This window comes from Pseudorasbora parva, chromosome 9, assembly GCF_024679245.1.
Source record: "Pseudorasbora parva isolate DD20220531a chromosome 9, ASM2467924v1, whole genome shotgun sequence".
NCBI lineage: Eukaryota > Metazoa > Chordata > Actinopteri > Cypriniformes > Gobionidae > Pseudorasbora > Pseudorasbora parva.
In genome coordinates, this window is record NC_090180.1 from 44,689,363 (window position 1) to 44,710,483 (window position 21,121).

Sequence of the window (21,121 nt, forward strand, 5' to 3'; positions counted from 1 at the left end):
GTGCTACCAAGTCAAAAAAGCACTAAATGCATTTTCATTTAATTATAAATAACATGCTATTAAGGGTCAGAATTATTAGCAGTAAGCACCCTTGGTGAATATAATCAAATAAGGTTGTGAAAATAAATTTGCATTGCTTATCCTTTTGATCTTTTATTTATATAAAAAAATGTTATTGAAGTAAAACTAATGATTTTTCTCTAATACATGTTGGCCATGATTATTGATACCCCTAGAAATTCTTATGAGTAAAAAATATATCTTAAAGGTGCACTATGCCAGGGGTTTTCAAACTTTTTGTGTGTTTGTGGACCAATATTTGTAATCAAAAAAATTTGCGGACAAAATATGTCTACACACAGTCCTGCCTGAATTAATCTGCAGCTCTAAATAGGCTTACTAGCACTAAAACTATAACTAGTTATCACATCAGTACAACAGGCTTGTTAAAGGAAAGTTTACTGCACACAACGGCTGCCACATATTTAATTTATTTATTTACTCAAGCGCCCTAATGCTAAATAGCTTTCACAGTATTATCTCTTCACCCTCCTTTTCTTTGTTTTTTTATGATGAATCTGGCTCATAGATGCATCCGGCTCGCTGTCAATCTCTTCGGTTTTATAACTTCTGCCTCTGTCTCTTTTCTCTTCAGAGAACCCGTTGCTATCCACCGATCCATAATGGCACTGAACTTGAACGTCATGGCCGAGCGCCACTAGGCTATTTTAGTAATCTCACAATAACTTGACAATTGAATACAAATGTTATATCAATATAGGCCTACATATTCTTTTTACTTTTTATTTTTTTAATGGGAATTTCCTGGTAAAATGAAGGTAAAAATTATTTTATTTTATTTTATTTTGCCTTTCCACGGACCACCTGCAGTACCCTCATGGACCACTAGTGGTCCGCGGACCACAGTTTGGGAATGACTGCACTATGCAGCTCTCCGTCCACTGGAGGGCGCCTATTCAAAACAAATGTGTAGTTTGATGACGCCAAGTGTGAGCGCAGTATCTTGGGAAATGTGGTCTTCACCTCACAGCCGGTGGAAAATAGAACTCAGGCAGAAATCATGTTCATGGATGCGGTTATTAACGTTACTGTAGTAAAGCAGAGCAGGACTGAGTGTTGTAGAGCTGAGCACGGCCGCTGGACCGATTGTTATACAAACACACGGCTCGCGAGTACCGGGACTTTTATTATGACGGCGGATTTATTCATGATTCGGATCGCCAATGTCACGTGATTTCAGCAGTTTGACACGCGATTCAAATCATGAATCAATCCGCTGATTCATGACCGTTTGAATCTTTATTTGACAATGCTGAATAAAGTCGTAGTTTTTGCTATTTTTGGACCAAAATGTATTTTAGATGCTTCAAGAGATTCTAATTAACTAACTGATGTAAGTTGAGCATCAAGAAGTTGTGTTTTACTGTAACTTCGGCAGCTCCAGGCACGTGAACAAAAGCGCCGATCTCATTGGTCAGCCGTTTTTTAACACGCTGCGTCAAAACAAAGAAAAACAAACCCAAGGTGTTTTTTTTTTTTTTGGAAGCTTTTACACCTGCCGGTTTGCTTTGACACCCTTTGTTCAATTGCAAGGCGTTAAATGGTAGCGATAAACGTGCACGAAAATCGTCCCGGTGTGAACAAGCCTTTATACATGAAACCTGAACTATTCCCTAATGGCTGGATATAAAAAAAATAATAATAATTGTGCCAAAATATAAAAACGGCCATAACTCTTTTCCCGCCAAACAGAATTTTCCGCTATTTGTGTGAAAATGCTTCCAGGCCAAAAACTGAATTTTCTGGGTTCCCATGTTTTCACTGTTAGACGCTAGGGGGCACTATTGCGCATCTTCTGAATGAGTACTGAATCTCCCGATCAAAACACACGCAAGTAAGACACAGTAAAACAAGCAATCGCATGTAATCATATGCATATGTAAAATAACGTGATCATCATCATTAAACAGCATATGATTTAAAACTATCTAATGTAAGAGAATGAATCTGATCTGGAAACAGTCCTTCACAAAAAGGTGATTTTCTCAGCTTTTTGTTCAAAATGTTTTTTTTTAATTAAACTTACCCATATTCAAGAGTTGATCAAAAAGGAATGCAAGAAGCTAGAATAAAACAGATTTTTTTTGTTTAAAAGAAGAGGGTCAGCAAAATATTCTATGGGCTATTCATTTTTTGTGAAAACTGTCAAAAACACTGGCGGTGGCTGGCATTTGTATTTTTTAAAATGCTGGCTGGGAAAGACTTAAACCTGTCACAAACATATCCAAAATTAAAATGTTTCTATTCTAGCCTATTGTAGAAAAATCAATATGTATTGCATTATGACATTTTCACGACAATTAAAGTATGTAAAATAAAAAATCTTTCAATTACTGTAATGCAAAAAAAGTATTCATACATGATTGTAATATTCATGCACTATCTTTAATTTCTGCTCATTTAAATCTAGCATTTTACATTAAAATGACCAAATGAAAGTAATGGGAGTCTATTGAGAATCACCATTAATAATAAAGAGAATTTAAAACTAAAACAAAAAAAAAGCAGTTGAAGTATAATGTCGAAATACATTGTATTAATTAGGGCTGGGCAAAAAAATAGATTTTTCGATTTATCCGTTTTTAAAAATCTGGTCGATTCAGAATCGATTCTCAAAGGCCACGAATTATAATTTTTTCCATATTTATTTCTGCTAACATTGACCATAAGATTATCGTAAATCTAATTACTAGTCTCCTCCACTAGATGTCACCCATTTGCCATTTGTGTCTAACTGATCGCATGGTTTTCGGTTAAAATGTCAAAATGATCGCAAATAATTTGAAAACATTTCTAAAAAATGGTTGCAATATCATTATTATTATTTTGTCAGCTTTATCACGGGTTTTATAATGAATAGGTCTATTCATGTTTTAACCAAGAGGGAAAAACGCGACATCCCGGGTGTCCTGAGACGCAGTGCTCTTCTGTAAGTTGTACTGTATCATATAGCCTACATTCTGACATTCATATTTCATTCTGTAACTTTAAAAGAAGTAAAGCTCGCCTCATGTGTAGCCTACATGATCCGCACGATGAGGCGTTCAGTCACGCTTTAGTAAAGAGCGCGACATCAAGCCCAGGGGTTTTCAAACTTTATGATGCCAAGGACCCCTAAATATGATGAACCTTTATGAGGGACCCCCTTCCTAAAATCCATCTATTTTTATCTAAGAAAAAAATATTTGAACTGTTAGATAAATATAGTAAGTGTGACATTTATAAATACAACATATTGTTTTCCAACTTAAACTGGCTATACTTAATGTTGGATGTATAAACTTGAAGAACATTTTCAAATAAAAATGTTGTATAAGCAACTTTCACAATAAATGTATGTAAGCAGTTTGCATTCTTGCCTTACAACCCCAGTGAGCGAGATAAAGGGGACTATAGTGAGAAAACTCACTAGAAAAATGCAAAGCAAACGTATACAATTCTGGAAAGTATGTATATGGCAAGAAATGAGAGAAACATTTAGAAATGAAACAGTTAGAGTAGACTTTATCCATTATTCAGTCTTTTTATTCTCTGAAATTTTCTGGGGACCCCTTATAACCTTCTGGAGGACCCCTGGGGGTCCCCGGACCCCAGTTTGAAAACCCCTGATCTAGCCTACTGTTTGAATTTTGATACAAATTTAACAGGAAGTGGTGTTATGACAAAATCAGTTTGTTTATATCTCAGTCATGCCCCCATCTTTCTGCAAAATGCTTACTGTTTACTTTAACTTTTAAAAAAGGGAGTCTTTGATTCATCTTTTGAAAGCATGAAATGAATGAAAAGAAGGCTATGTATTATTTCTTTTATTTTACAGTTAAATTATTATTATTTATGTAATCAGGGAGTTTTTTTTTTTTTTTTTAATGTCGCAAAAGCACTTTGTTCCCACACAAACTGACTACCTCTTTGCACTTCAATAAAAAAAAAAGACTTTGTGATATTTGGCACATGATATTTTTAGGGGGTTATTTTTCCTGTAAAGATATCGAGATATATATCGTATATCGAGATATAGCTAAATATATTGAGATATATTTTTTGCTCCATAACGCCCAGCCCTAACTCAACGTGAAGCATTCTCACCTTGTTCTGCTCGTACTTGTAGCCGATTTTCAGATTCTCTGTGGCGCGGATCATGGCCTGCATGGAGGTGAAGATATTCTGGTACACCAGCTTGGTGAAGCCACGTTTGTCTTCGTCTGTGTATCCGGTGCCATGGATGATACGCATCTGTTTGATGAACGTACTCTTGCCGCTCTCACCCGTACCTAGAGCAGAGAGAGGGGTCAGAGGTCAGGTTTACGTTGAAAGACTAGAACACAAGTACGGCACCCTTCATCCATTGTCATCTGTGCAAATGGTTTGGTCACAATGTGGCAGCAAATCAAGAGACTTAGAAATCATTAAATTAAACAATAATACAAAACTCTAAATCATTTTAATTGAGATAAAAGTGTCAATGACAGCAAATGTGTGCGTGTGCGAGCTGCTGCTCCATACAATAACATCAAGGTCAATTTCAGAATAAAAAACTGCACGACTCACATTAATGTAATTTATTTTGCCCTTACTGTATATATCATCTCATTACTGGCATGCCATTTCACCATTAACCAACATTAGAACATATGAATGTGTTATTCAATTATGGAAATATTAACTTTAAAATCTCAGGGGCTACTTTACATCTAAGGGGTTTGACTAACAAAATGTTTTGGAACCTCTGGGTTTCATTAATGCAACGTGTTTTAATCTAAAAAAATCTTAACTATGTTGACTGTCTGCGAAGGCCAGTGTACAGTCTGAACTTCAAAAGGGTTGGTGTGATCTGACACACATGTAAACTCGCCCACACACATAGGCCCTCATACTCACACAGATATTAAAGTCAACATGAAATAACACTCGCATTTTATTTCTGCAACATTTCCAAATAAAACTCAATGAGAAAAAAGGGCAAGGGCTTTTTTTAAAAGAAGGAAGTCCTCTAAAATGAGACAATAAGACCTGGAAAATGTATAAAGACAATACATTTTAAATATATATGGACTGTACCCATCTTTACTCTTAAAAAAAAACGTTCTTGGCATCTATTAAGAACCTTTAACATCCATCCACGGGACCTTTAAATTCAACAAAAGGTTCTTAAGAATTTTTTTAATGTTCTTATGCTGCGTTCACACCGCACGCGAATGACACTAATAAATCGCACCATTCGCGCGAAGTTGGACGCGTGAACAATTTGAATCCATTCGCTTCATTCACACGTGAAATTCGCTTCATTGGCGTGTGACATTCACTACACAACAGACGCGAATTCGCGTTATGGGAGGGGGTTCTGCCAGGCAGCGGCAGTCGGCAGAAGGACTATCCGAGTTAAGGCTGCTCTCACCGGGGTTGATGAGCACCGAGCTCCGGTGATCGCCTGGGTCTCACACCTCCGAAAACACCAGATCAAATTTTCAAATAAGAGCTCTCTTAATAAATAAATCACATATTTGAGCTTTAAACAACTACATTCTCGCCTGAAAAACTATTAAAACTACATTTTGTGACACAATAACAGTAGTATTTTTAAATTACTCTGGCCTCCGGGTTTCCCCTGTGGGTTTCCCATCCGTCACTTCAACACGTGACAGCAGTAAGCAGGGTCCTCATTGGTTAACGCGGCGCGAATATCCGCCAAAGTTCAGATTTTTCAACTTGCGTGAATCACGCGTTCAAAACGCTCAATTTGCGTGATCATTGCCGCGTCATTCGCGCCGCAGAATGCCTATTCGCATCTCTGGATTGACTTAACATGTAAATCACTCGCGCGAATCGCGTCATTCGCGTGCGGTGTGAACGCAGCATAAGGCCCCGTCCACACGGAGACACGTTTAGCTGTATACGTATAAATTTTGTACCATATCAGCGTTTCGTCCACACGGATCCGGCGTTTTGGAAGCATGAATCCGATTTTTTTTTAAACTGGGTCAAAAGTGGATAAATCTGAAAGCGACAATCTTCCGTTTTCGTGTGTACAGCGAATCCGTATATTTTCTGAAATGATGTCGTCACACTACGTCCAGCACGGTGAAAGAGTTAAGGTATACAACTACAGGCACTGGGCATGCGCACATCAATATTGCGTCATTTAATTACCGTATCTGCATTATTGTAAGGGTATGTTTTGGGTTGGGGTAGGTGTAGGCATTAATAAAACACATCTGTTAAGTAGCAAATGTATTTATTGTTATTTTATTGTGAGATTTTGCCTCACCTCCGAACACTGCTATAACCCTTCTAGCCCCAACTGTTCTTCTCCGTTTTTAGTGTTTTTCTGTGGCAGAATTACAGCGCCACACACTCTGCCTGGCTACATCGTTTTAGTTGGTTTCGGTAATCTCGTGTGGACGCAGATATTTCTTGAAACAAGGGGAAAAAAAGATCGGATTGGGAAAGCTCTGGCTTCGTGTGGACGGGGCCTTAGAATCTTTGAGAAACTAAAAATGGCTCTACTGTGGCATTGCTTCAAAAAACCCAATATTATTAAGAGTGTAAAGCATCATGGCTCAAACTGTAGCCCGAGCAGGAGGAGGTGAAACCTTTGTGTAGGTTTGGATGGGAAAACCACAGACATATTTTCTAATGAGCAACACCTCAAACACAAACCTATTGAGAGACATTGACAATATCAAACATGCAGTTTTTTGTTTCCCTCACTCACTTCGAACAACGAGCATCTCAATCAAAACCTCTGACTTCCTCTCTTTTACACACAATTAAAATCTCTTTCTCCTCTCGCTCTCTCTCGTTACATAACGCTCCCGTTTTGCTTCTCGGTTCAGATGAGTGAGGATTTCAAAGGAAGGCCGCTTGTTCACAATGAGAAAAGTCCTTCATCCTCTCAGTGACTGCAGGAAGTGAACCGATCAGCGAAGGGGCACGAGCATATCTGCACAAATAAAGCAAAGCCAAATCCTACTCAGTTTTGGGAAAAATGTCGAAGCTCTGAGGAATGTAAATGTGGTGCTGCAGTTAAAGCTGCTGTAGGCTTTTTCAGCTCTACTTGCAGCACAAAATCTATCAGATTTTTGTGACACTTTTGTGATTGTCCATCAAGTAATACCTAGCAACACTAATGACAGTTTCCAAGCAGGATTCACAAACATTTCCCCAGTGTCCAATTTTTCCAACCATTGCCATTATACTTTATATATACCATAGGGTACAACGGGGTAAAGGCGCACTGGGGTGAAAGGCTCCTTTGATTTGATTTTCCTCTAAACCCCTGGATGGCACAAAAACCTGCTGCAGCACTTCCTAAATTTCTACAACACATCCTAAACCACCAGATTTAAAAACATGTTAACATGATAAATAATATAATATCATGTAATGTTAAGACTGTAAATATATATTAAATTATTATGGGATCATCTTCAATGCTTTCAGAATCTTTACTTTTTAAAATCATTTTGTTTCTGTATTTTTAAAATATATATTTCTTTATATTAACATTTTAATGACAGGTCATTTATTGATCATTTATTTTATTGATCAAAATAAAGAGAAAAAAGAATGAATATTGCTAAAGTGATTATTTTAAACAATAAAACAAACTGTCAACCCTAATATTAGGGGTGCAACGGATCGTAGTTGATCCATACGGACCAGGCCCTACGGTACGGCACGCATGTGATTCATTTAGATTAACTATCACAGACGGAAATGTTACCATTTGCACATGTTTTGTCTTACCAATTTACCATTCAAGCTCAAGAAGAGGTAAAAGATAATTCAATGCATTACTCAAACGCCTGAAGCACGGACAAACCAAGAGACGATTTTCAGGACGCAAACATCAAAATGGTTCTTCTTTCCTTGCACTTGAACGGACACGCATACACACACATACACACACAATTGTCAAAACACCTCTCTATTTATTGCTGACTGTTCACTTGTCATTAATTATGAACCTTATTAGCTACGGCTACCCTAGTAGTTTCTTCAGTGATTTTAAAGTACTTAAAATGTTGGTTCATCCAAAAATGTCGTTCCACACCCGTAAGACCTCCGTTCATCTTCAGACACAGTTTAAGAAATTTTATATTTAGTCCGAGAGCGTATGCAAGTGTAGGCACACTATACTGTCCATGTCCAGAAAGGGAATAAAAACATCATCAAAGTAGTCCATATGAGACTTCTGAAGATGAACGGAGGTCTTACGGGTGTGGAACGACATTAGGGCGAGTCATTAATGACATCAATTTCATTTTTGGGTGAACTAACCCTTTAAAGTGTTCTTTAAGTAATACATGAATGTGTAATCTGTATAAATGATCCAAAAATGACTCAAAAACAGTAAAATGATTCGAACTGTGAGTTCTGTGATCCATTGCGCCACTACACAATATACATTAACATCTATTAGTAGCATTAAAATAATATAAAATAATATTATTTATTTAAATAATATAAATAATTGAAATATAATTATAATAAAGATATTTAGATTGTAATATAATGGTGCCATTAAATTAAATGGCACAATGCCATTAAAACTAAAGATATTTTTCAACTGTTTAAAATCTTTTGTTTAAAATTGACCCGTGTCAAAATAATTCTGCAGTTAATCTGCACTTCACAAACATACAGGTCAAATGTAACCACCAGATATTACAAGTACCAAATCAAAAACTATAGAAATAAGGCATATTGATCTTTTAGGAGAAGCACAAAGACTGTTATTTTTCTCTTTTCTCTCTGTGGATTCACGCTAATGGAGATCACCATTAAACACGCTGATTGTGTAGCAGGTCCAAAATGGAAACACATTAAGACGTGATGCATTAGACAAGTGAAGTAGCAACACCCGAGGTTTAACCAAGAGAGAGCCGCAGAAGTCTACACTGCTTTTGCAAGGCAAAAAGAAGAGTTGGTTTTTAATGGGTCAGTGCTGATTATGTTATGACAGGGCTGGATCCCTGGAGAGTCAATGTGCTTCATATCAAACAGGTCAAACAGCGTTTGCTTCCCATGCTAAACAGATGCAAATCAAACTGCATCAAATTACAGTATCTGTGTATCACGTAAAAACCCATGTGCAACCCGTAAAACATGCGGCAGGTCTAATTGTTTTATCTTTCAGCCGTGCAACACGCCACAATGTTTCTAATTTCATCTTTGCACAAAAGCAGAAAAGATGGTTTTGTTGCTCAAAGAACCAGGAAATGTCCTGAACGCTGAAAGCATGTTAAAAGGGGATTTTCCTCCTTTTTAAAAAAAATATATTTTCCAAATATAGGGATGCATTAATGCCAAGAGACTCCTGGCTTATAGGGATGTTCATCCAAACAAAACCCAAGCCTATTTGGGCAAGAGACAGATGAGATTTGGCTCTAATGGCCCATGATTCATTTCAGGTAGCAGGGAATCTTCTAGAAATGTCTGATCTCTCATGTCTAATGAGTATGTGACTCATTCTCATCTCTGAATGTGCCAGCCCTGTCCGGCAAAACTAAAGGAGAGAAAAATTAAAAATGTAACTTGTTTCTCTGAGATTAAATGAAGACTTTCACCGAAAAGAGAGTCTTCTGAGATGTTTCTCCAGAGTAAAGGCTGTTACATACTCCGCAGAACAGAGAAAACATTTTTTTCTCGCAGTTGCAGCTTGTTCTCAACACATCATCTGAGCAGAACTTTTTTTCTTGTGGGTGTCTGAGAGCTGTTATGTGATTGGTCGAGAAATTTTAAGTGGGCAGGGTTTATGCAGAGAAAAATACATGTCCTGCTTTTATATATAATACTGCTTTTCTCGTGAAGCATGGAATGCCTGGGCAGAAGAAACTTTGTTCTTGCCACCTCGAGAAAACAAAAAAAAAATCTGTTCTTGTGGAGTATGTACCCTTTTTTTAATTTTACCCTATAACCCCGCCAATCTTTCTGACCAATCACATAATAGTTCTCGTACATCCACAAGAAAATAAAACATTCAGCTCAGATGTGTCGAGAACATAGACCGTAAAAAATTTGGACGACATCAACATCATCTGTTTCCGCTTGCCAGATTTGAAGCTTTCAGACGGCCTGTACGGCGCTGACATCTTGGGACCGAGTCTGCGCAGTATCGATTTCGGGACCGGAGTTGCGCAGTAGAGCGCAGGAAGTAGAGCAGGAAGTACAGCTGCGATATCAAAAGCCCGCCCACACTCTCACAGATGCAGAACAATTAATTATGTTGGTGTGATATAAACAGTTATGGAAATGTAGAAATTAAAGCTAAAGCTCCAATTTGCTCCCAAAAATCCCGGAAAGAATCTGTTAGTGTCTCAGTGACAACTTCACTCAGAGAAGACGTCGATCTCAGCTGTCATTCATGACGTCACACCCCCCGTTTTTATAGCATCAGATAACTAACTAAAACTAAACTTATTTTAAAAACGAACACTTGAAATGAAATCATTGTGATAACTGCCTTCAATGACATAAACTAACTCTGGGGGGGGGGGGGGGGGGGATATTTGGAGTGTAATTGTATTGTTTAGTTTGCCTCGCGTCCATTAGAAAACACAGAGGGGCGGCTATACTGGGACCGGCCATCAGGGGGGCGATCGAGGCGCCAAAGCTTCAGTTTCTGAGAGGGGTGCTGCAGGCTTTTTTCGAGAACAAGCTGCTAGAACAAAATGACAGCCCTGACAACTTTTTTCTCAGTTTTTGCGGAGTATGTAATGGCCTTAACATGCATCTCGGTTTCAGAAGACACCAAAACAATGTCAATCTAAACTGTGCACAGATTTGCCAAGTCTGCCATCAAAAGTCAGGGATTTCCATATCTCATCAAAGCAGCTTTCTACATAATAACAAGTCAATAATTGCCTCATTTGGTTACTTTTAATAACTGAGCTCTCCAAGAGCTATGAAAAAGCACCATCTGAGCAATACAGTGGGTAAAGTAGGTCGTTCCAAACTCTGTACACACCTTTTAACCCAAACAGAATCATGTTTACAAAGCTTTCAATGACGTAGAAAATCTTTCTAAAGACACACATCCGGCATTATTACAAAAACTCTTTATACCTTAATGAACTATTTCTACAAAGTGAATGAAAGTTTGATAACAAATATTTGCAGTGCTTTATAGAAGAAAGAATCTGCATTGAAGGTTCAAAGTGCCAGTCATTTGGTTGCTATAGTAAAATTGTTGGTTGCTATAGAGAAATACTACACGCATCAGCATCTCTCAGTGCTGCATCAATAATGTGAACGCTCACATTTCACTTTTTAAGTCAATCAGTTGACTAGCTGCCTGAAAATAAAAGGTCTGTCAGTCTCTTATTTTTTTTGGAAACAGTACAAATGCACACTAGTGCTGACTGAAAACCTGTGAGTCTTTACATATGGATCCTGATCTCACAGCAAGCCACCAAATGTAGATATGGTGAGATATTGTAAGATATCATACCAGATATTGTAAGATATTACAAACCAGTAAGCTAATGTAGCTGTTCTACACTTAAACATGTTTTCAGTATTGCATTCACTCTTCTTGTTGGTAATTTGTTGATACTGCATTAATAAAACCAGAAAAAACTAGGTTGCAAGGAATAGAACTAGAACAGAATAAAATGAAATATGTGTTTCCAAATCTCCAGCAGACAAAAAAAGACAACAAGGACTCGTTGCCCTTTTGATAAAAAAGTGTTTTAAATTCCAATTCAGTTCCGGAATTTGAACTGAATTTAGACTGAAGTGGGTGAACAGGATTCAATGTTTTTTTATGAAAGTAGAATGTAAATTAACAGAATTTCAGTTAATTAACAGAATTAACTGTTTTTTTATTAGAAAAGTTTGAAGGAATGATACAACAATAGACAGAACGATAGATAGAATAATATAACGATAGGTAGACTGATACAATGATAGACAGAATAATAGGCAGAACAGAGCGATAGACACAGCGATAAACAGAATAATAGACAGAGCGATACAGTGATAGACAGAACGATAGGCAGAACGACAGACAGAACGATAGGCAGAATGACAGAGCAATAGACAGAATGATAGGCAGAACAGAGCGATAGACACAGCGATAAACAGAATAATAGACAGAGCGATACAGTGATAGACAGAACGATAGGCAGAACGACAGACAGAACGATAGGCAGAATGACAGAGCAATAGACAGAATAATAGGCAGAACAGAGCGATAGACACAGAGATAAACAGAATAATAGACAGAGCGATACAGTGATAGACAGAACGATAGGCAGAACGACAGACAGAACGATAGGCAGAATGACAGAGCAATAGACAGAATGATAGGCAGAACGATAAACAGAAGGATACAGCAATAGACAGAATGATGGACAGAACGATTGGCAGAAAGGTAGATAGAACGATACAGTGATAGACAGAATGATAGGCAGAATGATAGACAGAACGATAGACAGAATGATAGGCAGAACGATAGACAGAACGGTAGATAGAACGATACAGAACCATACGGTGATAGAAAGAACGATACAACGATAGACAGAAGATACAGCGATAGGCAGAATGATAGACAGAATGATACAGTGATAGGCAGAGCGATAGACAGAATGATACAGTGATAGACAGAATGATAGGCAGAATGATAGACAGAACGATAGACAGAACGATAGACAGAATGATAGGCAGAACGATAGACAGAACGATAGACAGAACGATAGACAGAATGATAGGCAGAATGATAGACAGAACGATAGACAGAACGATAGACAGAATGATAGGCAGAACGATAGGCAGAAAGGTAGATAGAACGATACAGCGATAGACAGAACGATACAACGATAGACAGAAGATACAGCGATAGGCAGAACGATAGACAGAACGATACAGCGATAGGCAGAACGATAGACATAATGATACAGTGATAGGCAGAACGATAGACAGAAGATACAGCGATAGGCAGAACGATAGACAGAATGATACAGCGATAGGCAGAACGATAGACAGAAGATACAGCGATAGGCAGAACGATAGACAGAATGATACAGCGATAGGCAGAACGATAGACAGAATGATACAGCGATAGGCAGAACGATAGACAGAAGATACAGCGATAGACAGAACGATAGACAGAACGATAGACAGAATGATACAGCGATAGGCAGAACGATAGGCAGAACGATAGACAGAAGATACAGCGATAGGCAGAACGATAGACAGAATGATACAGCGATAGGCAGAACGATAGACAGAATGATACAGCGATAGGCAGAACGATAGACAGAAGATACAGCGATAGACAGAACGATAGGCAGAACGATAGACAGAATGATACAGCGATAGGCAGAACGATAGGCAGAACGATAGACAGAATGATACAGCGATAGGCAGAACGATAGACAGAATGATACAGCGATAGGCAGAACGATAGACAGAAGATACAGTGATAGGCAGAACGATAGACAGAATGATACAGTGATAGGCAGAACGATAGACAGAAGATACAGCGATAGGCAGAACGATAGACAGAAGATACAGTGATAGGCAGAACGATAGACAGAAGATACAGCGATAGGCAGAACGATAGACAGAATGATACAGCGATAGGCAGAACGATAGGCAGAATGATACAGCGATAGGCAGAACGATAGACAGAATGATACAGCGATAGACAGAATGATAGACAGAACGATAGACAGAATGATACAGCGATAGGCAGAACGATAGACAGAATGATACAGCGATAGACAAAATGATAGACAGAACGATAGACAGAATGATACAGCGATAGGCAGAACGATAGACAGAATGATAGACAGAATGATACAGCGATAGGCAGAACGATAGACAGAATGATACAGCGATAGGCAGAACGATAGACAGAAGATACAGCGATAGGCAGAACGATAGACAGAACGATACAGCGATAGGCAGAACGATAGACAGAAGATACAGCGATAGGCAGAACGATAGACAAAACGATAGACAGAACGATACAGCGATAGGCAGAACGATAGACAGAAGATACAGCGATAGATAGAGTGATAGACAGAACGATACAGCGATAGGCAGAACGATAGACAGAAGATACAGCGATAGACAGAACGATAGACAGAAGATACAGCGATAGATAGAGTGATAGACAGAACGATACAGCGATAGACAGAACGATAGACAGAATGATAGAGCGATAGGCAGAACGATAGACAGGACGATACAGCGATAGGCAGAATGATAGACAGAATGATAGACAGAATGATACAGTGATAGGCAGAATGATAGACAGAATGATAGAGCGATAGGCAGAATGATAGAGCGATAGGCAGAATGATAGAGCGATAGGCAGAGATAGGATTGGAGGCTTTCTGTCAGAGAGGAGTCACATGACCTCAGGCCAGCACAACACACTGAACTGAACCGGTCTGTCCTTCTGTCCCTCACAGCGCTGTTTTCATTCATATCAAATTAAATACGGCGCTTCCTCTCCGACTGAGCTCTAAACACATTCATTCATTCATGAAGCAAACAGATCCTCCTCCAAAAAGCTTCCCAGACGAGCTGAGGAAAAGAAATAGAATAATTTAAAGCGTCTGATTTATTTCTCGTGACCCTGTCACAAGATTACAACAGCCCCCAACATACACTCCACCCTTCCACCAGCCGGCTGCTGTATCTCAGTCCTCTCTCTCTCTCGCTCATTCTGCGGTGTGTACGAGAACAGACAGCCTCTCCTCTTAAATCAGTCGTTTAGCTCCTCTGAACAGCCAGCCCTCCTCCTCGTCCACTATTAGGCATATTCATAACTCAAATGCTTCTTTATTCTATTTTTTGAAACGACCTAGAAATAGGAGGGCAGCTATTATGGTCTCCAGCCGGTACGGTGCAGGCCCGCGGTCACGCTTCGGCTTCAGTTCTCTTACAAAATCAAACACAGGACCTGTCGACTGGACCACCGGCTCCGTCAGAGGAGACCCTAACACTATTTTTCAGAGTTTTCCGAAGCCATACAAGATAAACAATTCCTAAGCAATTCTTAAAACCTGGAACCAGAATCACAAGCAGAACTTGCTGTTTGAGCATAAAAAAGACCTTCAACGTCCACTCCAAAGGGACATATTCTCTTTAACAGGAAACACTTTTCAAGAGCTACAACAAACTTTAGGGTCTACAACACGCTTCTTCCAGATCTTGTGAAGTCACTATGTCACTCTTTTAAATAATCCCTGCCCATGGGTTAGGAAAAAAGGGGGACAGGGCCTTTGTAAGCAGTAGGGCTGGGTATTGACACAGATTTCACAATTCAATTCGATTTCGATTAGATTCAATATCGATTATTTGGGATATCAGATACAATACATGGCAAATTTTCTTAAGGAAAACGAATCATAATTCTGTAAACTATGGGAGTCAGTTATAGCCTACTATAATAATTAAGGTAAAAAAAAAGTTTTTTTAATAATAATAGTAATATGAAATATTTCTATAAACATTTAAATGGTGGCTGTCATAAAAAAATTAGCCAGATTTATTCAAACATTCATTAACTAATGAAGAACATTAAAAATTATAATGAATATGAAATATGGTGCATATATTTAGCACAATGGTCCTCTCTAGAGTACATTTTTCTAGCTGACTAACGAGTTTATGAACACTGGATATGGTTTTTCTGAGGTAAATGTGATATTGTTAACAAGCTGTTTTGACATCTTTTCGCAGTTGAAACACTGATTTCCATGTGACATGATACGGATTTTGGTAATGGGTCCTGCACACTGTGCAATTTTTCAAAATCCTTTGCGAATGTTGCTTGTCATACTGTGCGAACATGATCCCCGCTGTAAGACATGTCACACTGTAAGAGCTCAGTTGTCATTAATGTCAGACTGCACGATAGTGAAGGTGCGCTTAAAACGGACGCACGCAAGAAAACTCAGCCGGAGTTTTATATCATCAATGAATGATGTGTTCAGTGACAGTGAGCTGCATTACACGCGGGACTGAAATGCTGACTACAAAGAAATCTCTAGCTCTCGTTTTGGTCATAGTTTGTCTTGAAAAACGGAGATATTTGACGATCGTCGTAGGAGAAGTCACACTGCAGGATTGTGCGGCAAATCTTCTGACACGGCCAGAATCTCGTCTGAGGTAAAATTTGATCGCAGCGCTCATTAATCGGCTGCCGGTGAACATGTCAAACTAACGACCAAAGACGTCAGATTTTAGCCTAGGATCAGAGGAATCTTTTAGGATTTGCAAAATTTGTTTTAGAAGGCAAAATCGCACAGTGTGCACCCGGCTTTAGTTGTACCTTAACATACACTGTAAAAAAATTCAGGTGTCCAATTTAAAATGTTCTAGTGACTGATCACATCTAAATTTTTCAGTTGGCCGAATTGAATTTCTGTGCAATTTGTCGTTTATCTGATGTCGTTTATCTATTGATGCAATTTAATTCAGAAATTATATTTGGCCAACGAAAAATTTAGATGTGGTCAGTCACTAGAAATTTTTCAATTGGAGACCAGATTTTTTTTTACAGTGCACTTTCAATATGCTTATTTATGTTTTTTTTCGCACTGTAACTGGGATAAAGTCAGAGAAGACAGAGAAGATCAGTTCATGCGTTAAATGTGTCTTGAGCTGAGCTCACGAAAAACGGTATTTATGTTTTTGAATTTTGTAATAAAATGTACGTAATTTGAAATCTGAGAATTTGTTTTATATGAATAATAACAAAGCATGAAGATTACTGCGATTTATTGGATGGGATGAAGTGACAACCTCCCGCGATCTCTCTAGAAACCAACACGTAAGTAATGTAAACTGCAATTCCTCGACTGGCCACTAGAGGCAGGCTCCAGAAGGAGCAGAATCTCATTGAGCCCCATGTTAAAATTCCCAACTTTACAGCAGAAAAAAACATGTTTACAGCCTGGTACAAATTGTGGTTTTGGCCTATACGGCTTATTTTGATCTTCATGACAACTGTGAGGGGGTGAATTTTTTATAACTCAATCGTTTACGTTATATAAAGCCTTGAAGTTCTGCATAAATAAGGGAATGGTTACTTTGAGTGACAGGCGGATAGCCATTTATCCGCAGTCTATAGTCATTGCGTCACCTAAGCTCCGCCCACATCCAGCCTATTTGCCCATTTTCTGTTAACGGGGAGTGACACGTGATGACTCGCTCAGAAGATGGCCACGTCCAGCTCGCCCCTACTTTAAGCTTTAGGAGGGCTTATATGAAGGTAAATTGATGCCATATAGAATTGCAAGCGTAGGGTAAGATTTGTGAAAGTGTACATAAGATTGCAAGCGTAAATTAAATTTGCATGCACAAGATAAGTTTTGCAAAGGTGTAAATTGCCTTTCAAGTGTAAGAAAAAAAATATTTGCAGCATTTTACTGCTTTCATAAGTGTAATTCATGTATTGTGAAACTGCAGCTTCATGTTAACGCAAAATAAATATGATCTGTATTCTTCTGACTTCCATTTTTCTGCGCTTACCCTTTTGACACGTTTATTTCGCCAAAATACGGCCAAAAGCATTGCACGCCTGTGAACATCGATTTGCAAGCGGAAAAAACAGAGTCAGGAACTGCGAAATAGATTGAGTGTGTAAAACCAACCTTTGTGTAAAAAAAATAAACTGTTGCAACTGTCTAAATGACTTGTTGTGTGCGTAGGGCAAAAAGGCTCCCGAAATAAACCGATTTGCACAGTTCCGTCTTTCTTTTAGCTGCGCTTACAGTTTTGGCACGATTCTGTCACTGACTGAGTTTATCAAGCGCGAGGAGGAAGGCGGGTCCACCTTCTTCTGGAGCCAATCAAATGAGCTGCTCGATTTACTCTTATCTGATTGGTTCAACCAAGTTGGTTCAAACCTCAGACGCCAGAACACATCTTTATCTTCAATTTATTTTTAATGCACAAATACATATAAATAAATAAACAAACAAACAAACAAACAAATAAATAAATAAATAAATAAATAAATAACGATTGCTAAATAAGCTGTGCATTTTAGACGTATGTTTCCATCCTGAATTTCGAGCTGGTGTAGTCATTGGTTTGGAATTGTGTATATATATATATATATATATATATATATATATATATATATATATATATATATATATATATATATATATATATATATATATATATATATACACCACTGAGCTGATGTTAAACTTCACAATCAAAACATTTCTTTCCCATTCTTTAATAGCCATGTAACAATACCATTCTGAATAATTTTTTCAGACCACATTTCATGGTATTTAACAATCAATTATATATTTTGAAACATCGTTCTGGTCACTGTCAATATTGATTCTGATTAGTGATTGTGTAGTTGTGTAGACAGATCAAGCTATTTATAGTTAGCATGAAAAAGGAAATGCTTTCTCTTTGTCCAGATTTGACTGTAGGATAATACAAAACTGATACTTCAAATCAATATAAAACTCAACTTTGACAAAGAGTAGCCTTTTATAATGATTCATATATATATAACAAGGAATACACAGCCATTCAGTAGGGATATACCGCCATCTAGAGGTTTAACGATGGCATTACAGATGATAAATGGTGCATAATTTAGAGGTACCCTTAAAATACATGTTAAAGGAAAACATATTTTTGTTATTATGAACTAATTTTAGCAAAATACTACTACTACTACTACTACTAATAATAATAATAATTTTGGAATCGCCTCTGATCAGTAGTCAGGTGATATTATGCATGCAGTGCAAATACTAGGTCTACTTTTAGCAGCATCAAGATTACAAACTTATATCTGGCAGGATGATGATGATGACAATAATGATGATGATACATGCACTGAATTCACATAAATTTTCTTTCTGAACACAACAGCTCAGAATTCTGGATGGAAACATATAAGTCTTAAGCCTAATGGAGCACAGATTGTTAAGCAATTGTGCTTTATTTATTTATTTATTTATTTATTTATTTGTTTGTTTATTTATATGTATTTGTGCATTAAAAGTAAAATGAAGATAAAGATGTGTTCTGGCGTCTGAGGTTTGAACCAACTTGGTTGAACCAATCAGATAAGAGTAAATCGAGCAGCTCATTTGATTGGCTCCAGAAGAAGGTGGACCCGCCTTCCTCCTCGCGCTTGATAAACTCAGTCAGTGACAGAATCGTGCCAAAACTGTAAGCGCAGCTAAAAGAAAGACGGAACTGTGCAAATCGGTTTATTTCGGGAGCCTTTTTGCCCTACGCACACAACAAGTCATTTAGACAGTTGCAACAGTTTATTTTTTTTACACAAAGGTTGGTTTTACACACTCAATCTATTTCGCAGTTCCTGACTCTGTTTTTTCCGCTTGCAAATCGATGTTCACAGGCGTGCAATGCTTTTGGCCGTATTTTGGCGAAATAAACGTGTCAAAAGGGTAAGCGCAGAAAAATGGAAGTCAGAAGAATACAGATCATATTTATTTTGCGTTAACATGAAGCTGCAGTTTCACAATACATGAATTACACTTATGAAAGCAGTAAAATGCTGCAAATATTTTTTTTCTTACACTTGAAAGGCAATTTACACCTTTGCAAAACTTATCTTGTGCATGCAAATTTAATTTACGCTTGCAATCTTATGTACACTTTCACAAATCTTACCCTACGCTTGCAATTCTATATGGCATCAATTTACCTTCATAGCTTATCTTTTTTACAGTCTATGGATGTGCATAATGTCCCGTTTATTCATCAACTGAAAACAGGATGACTAATCGATTCTTGGGATTAAGAATCTACATTGTTTTGTAAAAATGATCATCGATTTAAGCCCTAGTAAGCATGGCTAAAAAAAAGGAAGAAGAAGACCTGCTTCAGTAGTGTGTTGTTGCCATGTTTAAGAGGCACTATTTTTTCCACCCTGATTCCAAACACCCTTTGGTTGGGCCTTCCTAAGGCGGTCAAACTTAGAAAACAGTGGTTAAAGGGGTCATGAACTAAGAAATAAAATTTGCCTTGAGCTTTTGAGGTCATCATACTATAAGAATATCCTGTAAGTTTCAGAACTGAAAACTTCCTTGTGAGTCCAAAAACCGCTTTTATTGTAACCAAGCTCAGATAACGACTCGTTGTGGAATGAGCCTATAGATGGTGAAGGACCGCCTCTACAGAAGAAAATCAACGCCTACTCCATCATCACAACTTTTGCCCCGCCCACTGGTGTGTTAGTGAGATGACAAGGAAAGAAGAGCGATACAGGATCACTGGATACAGTGAATTATAGGTAATTCAGTAACATAGTCAGTTATGTAATGTCTAATACATTTAAACATTCAAATTTAAATTCAAATTAACCCTGGGAAAACTAACCAAATCTGGATCTGGGGTGAACAGCAACCCAAAACCACTTGCCAATTCTCAGGCTTAATAATTATTCCAAGAACAGTGGAAATAGGAGAGCAGTTTGGGATGTAGGATATGGCGGCACCTCGGGCTACAGCCCAGCACGAGTGGCCTGTATAACACAAGAGCAGCAGTTGAGAGCGCGAGCCAGAAAAGTCACTCCAATCTAGGCTACAACTGTCCCTCAAGTCCTGCAGGAGTCTCATTCAGAGACCGGCCTGAAACCATGTGGGGGGAGGCCAACACACACACGGAGAGCACCACGTGGGCGGACAGAGCTGAGAAACTGTGTTGTTGCCATAGAGACAGGCCTAACCCCCTCCCCCCGCTACAAACCACCACGTCAATTCCTGAGCGTACGTATAAAACAAGAGCACTTGTATCTTTTCACATCACTGCAGTCAAGCTAGGAGATGATGCTGGGAAGAGGAGGAGAGATTTAGTCAAAAAACACTCCAAAATTCAACACTGGGGTCAAACGGCAAATACGGCTCTGCTTTAATAAAGCATTTCCTGCTTTCAGCAGAATGAAGCTGCACCTACTTCCACTGCGCTCCCTCCTCCATATGTTACGCTGACCCTATGGTCAGCGCAGGTTTGAATCACTGCGACGGCCAGACTGCGAGGGGGAAGTGGCATGGCTGCTCCTGGAAAGCAT

The 21,121-nt window shown here is 38.3% G+C and overlaps 1 protein-coding gene across 1 annotated transcript in view; it reads right to left on the bottom strand.

Moving 5' to 3' along the window:
• gna11b (guanine nucleotide binding protein (G protein), alpha 11b (Gq class)) overlaps nt 1-21,121 on the bottom strand; it is a 67,728-nt gene that overhangs the window by 22,585 nt on the left and 24,022 nt on the right. Inside the window, exon 2 of the mRNA XM_067452793.1 lies at nt 4,168-4,352. Within this exon, the coding sequence (XP_067308894.1) occupies nt 4,168-4,352 (185 nt within the window). The remainder of the gene's footprint in view (nt 1-4,167; nt 4,353-21,121) is intronic.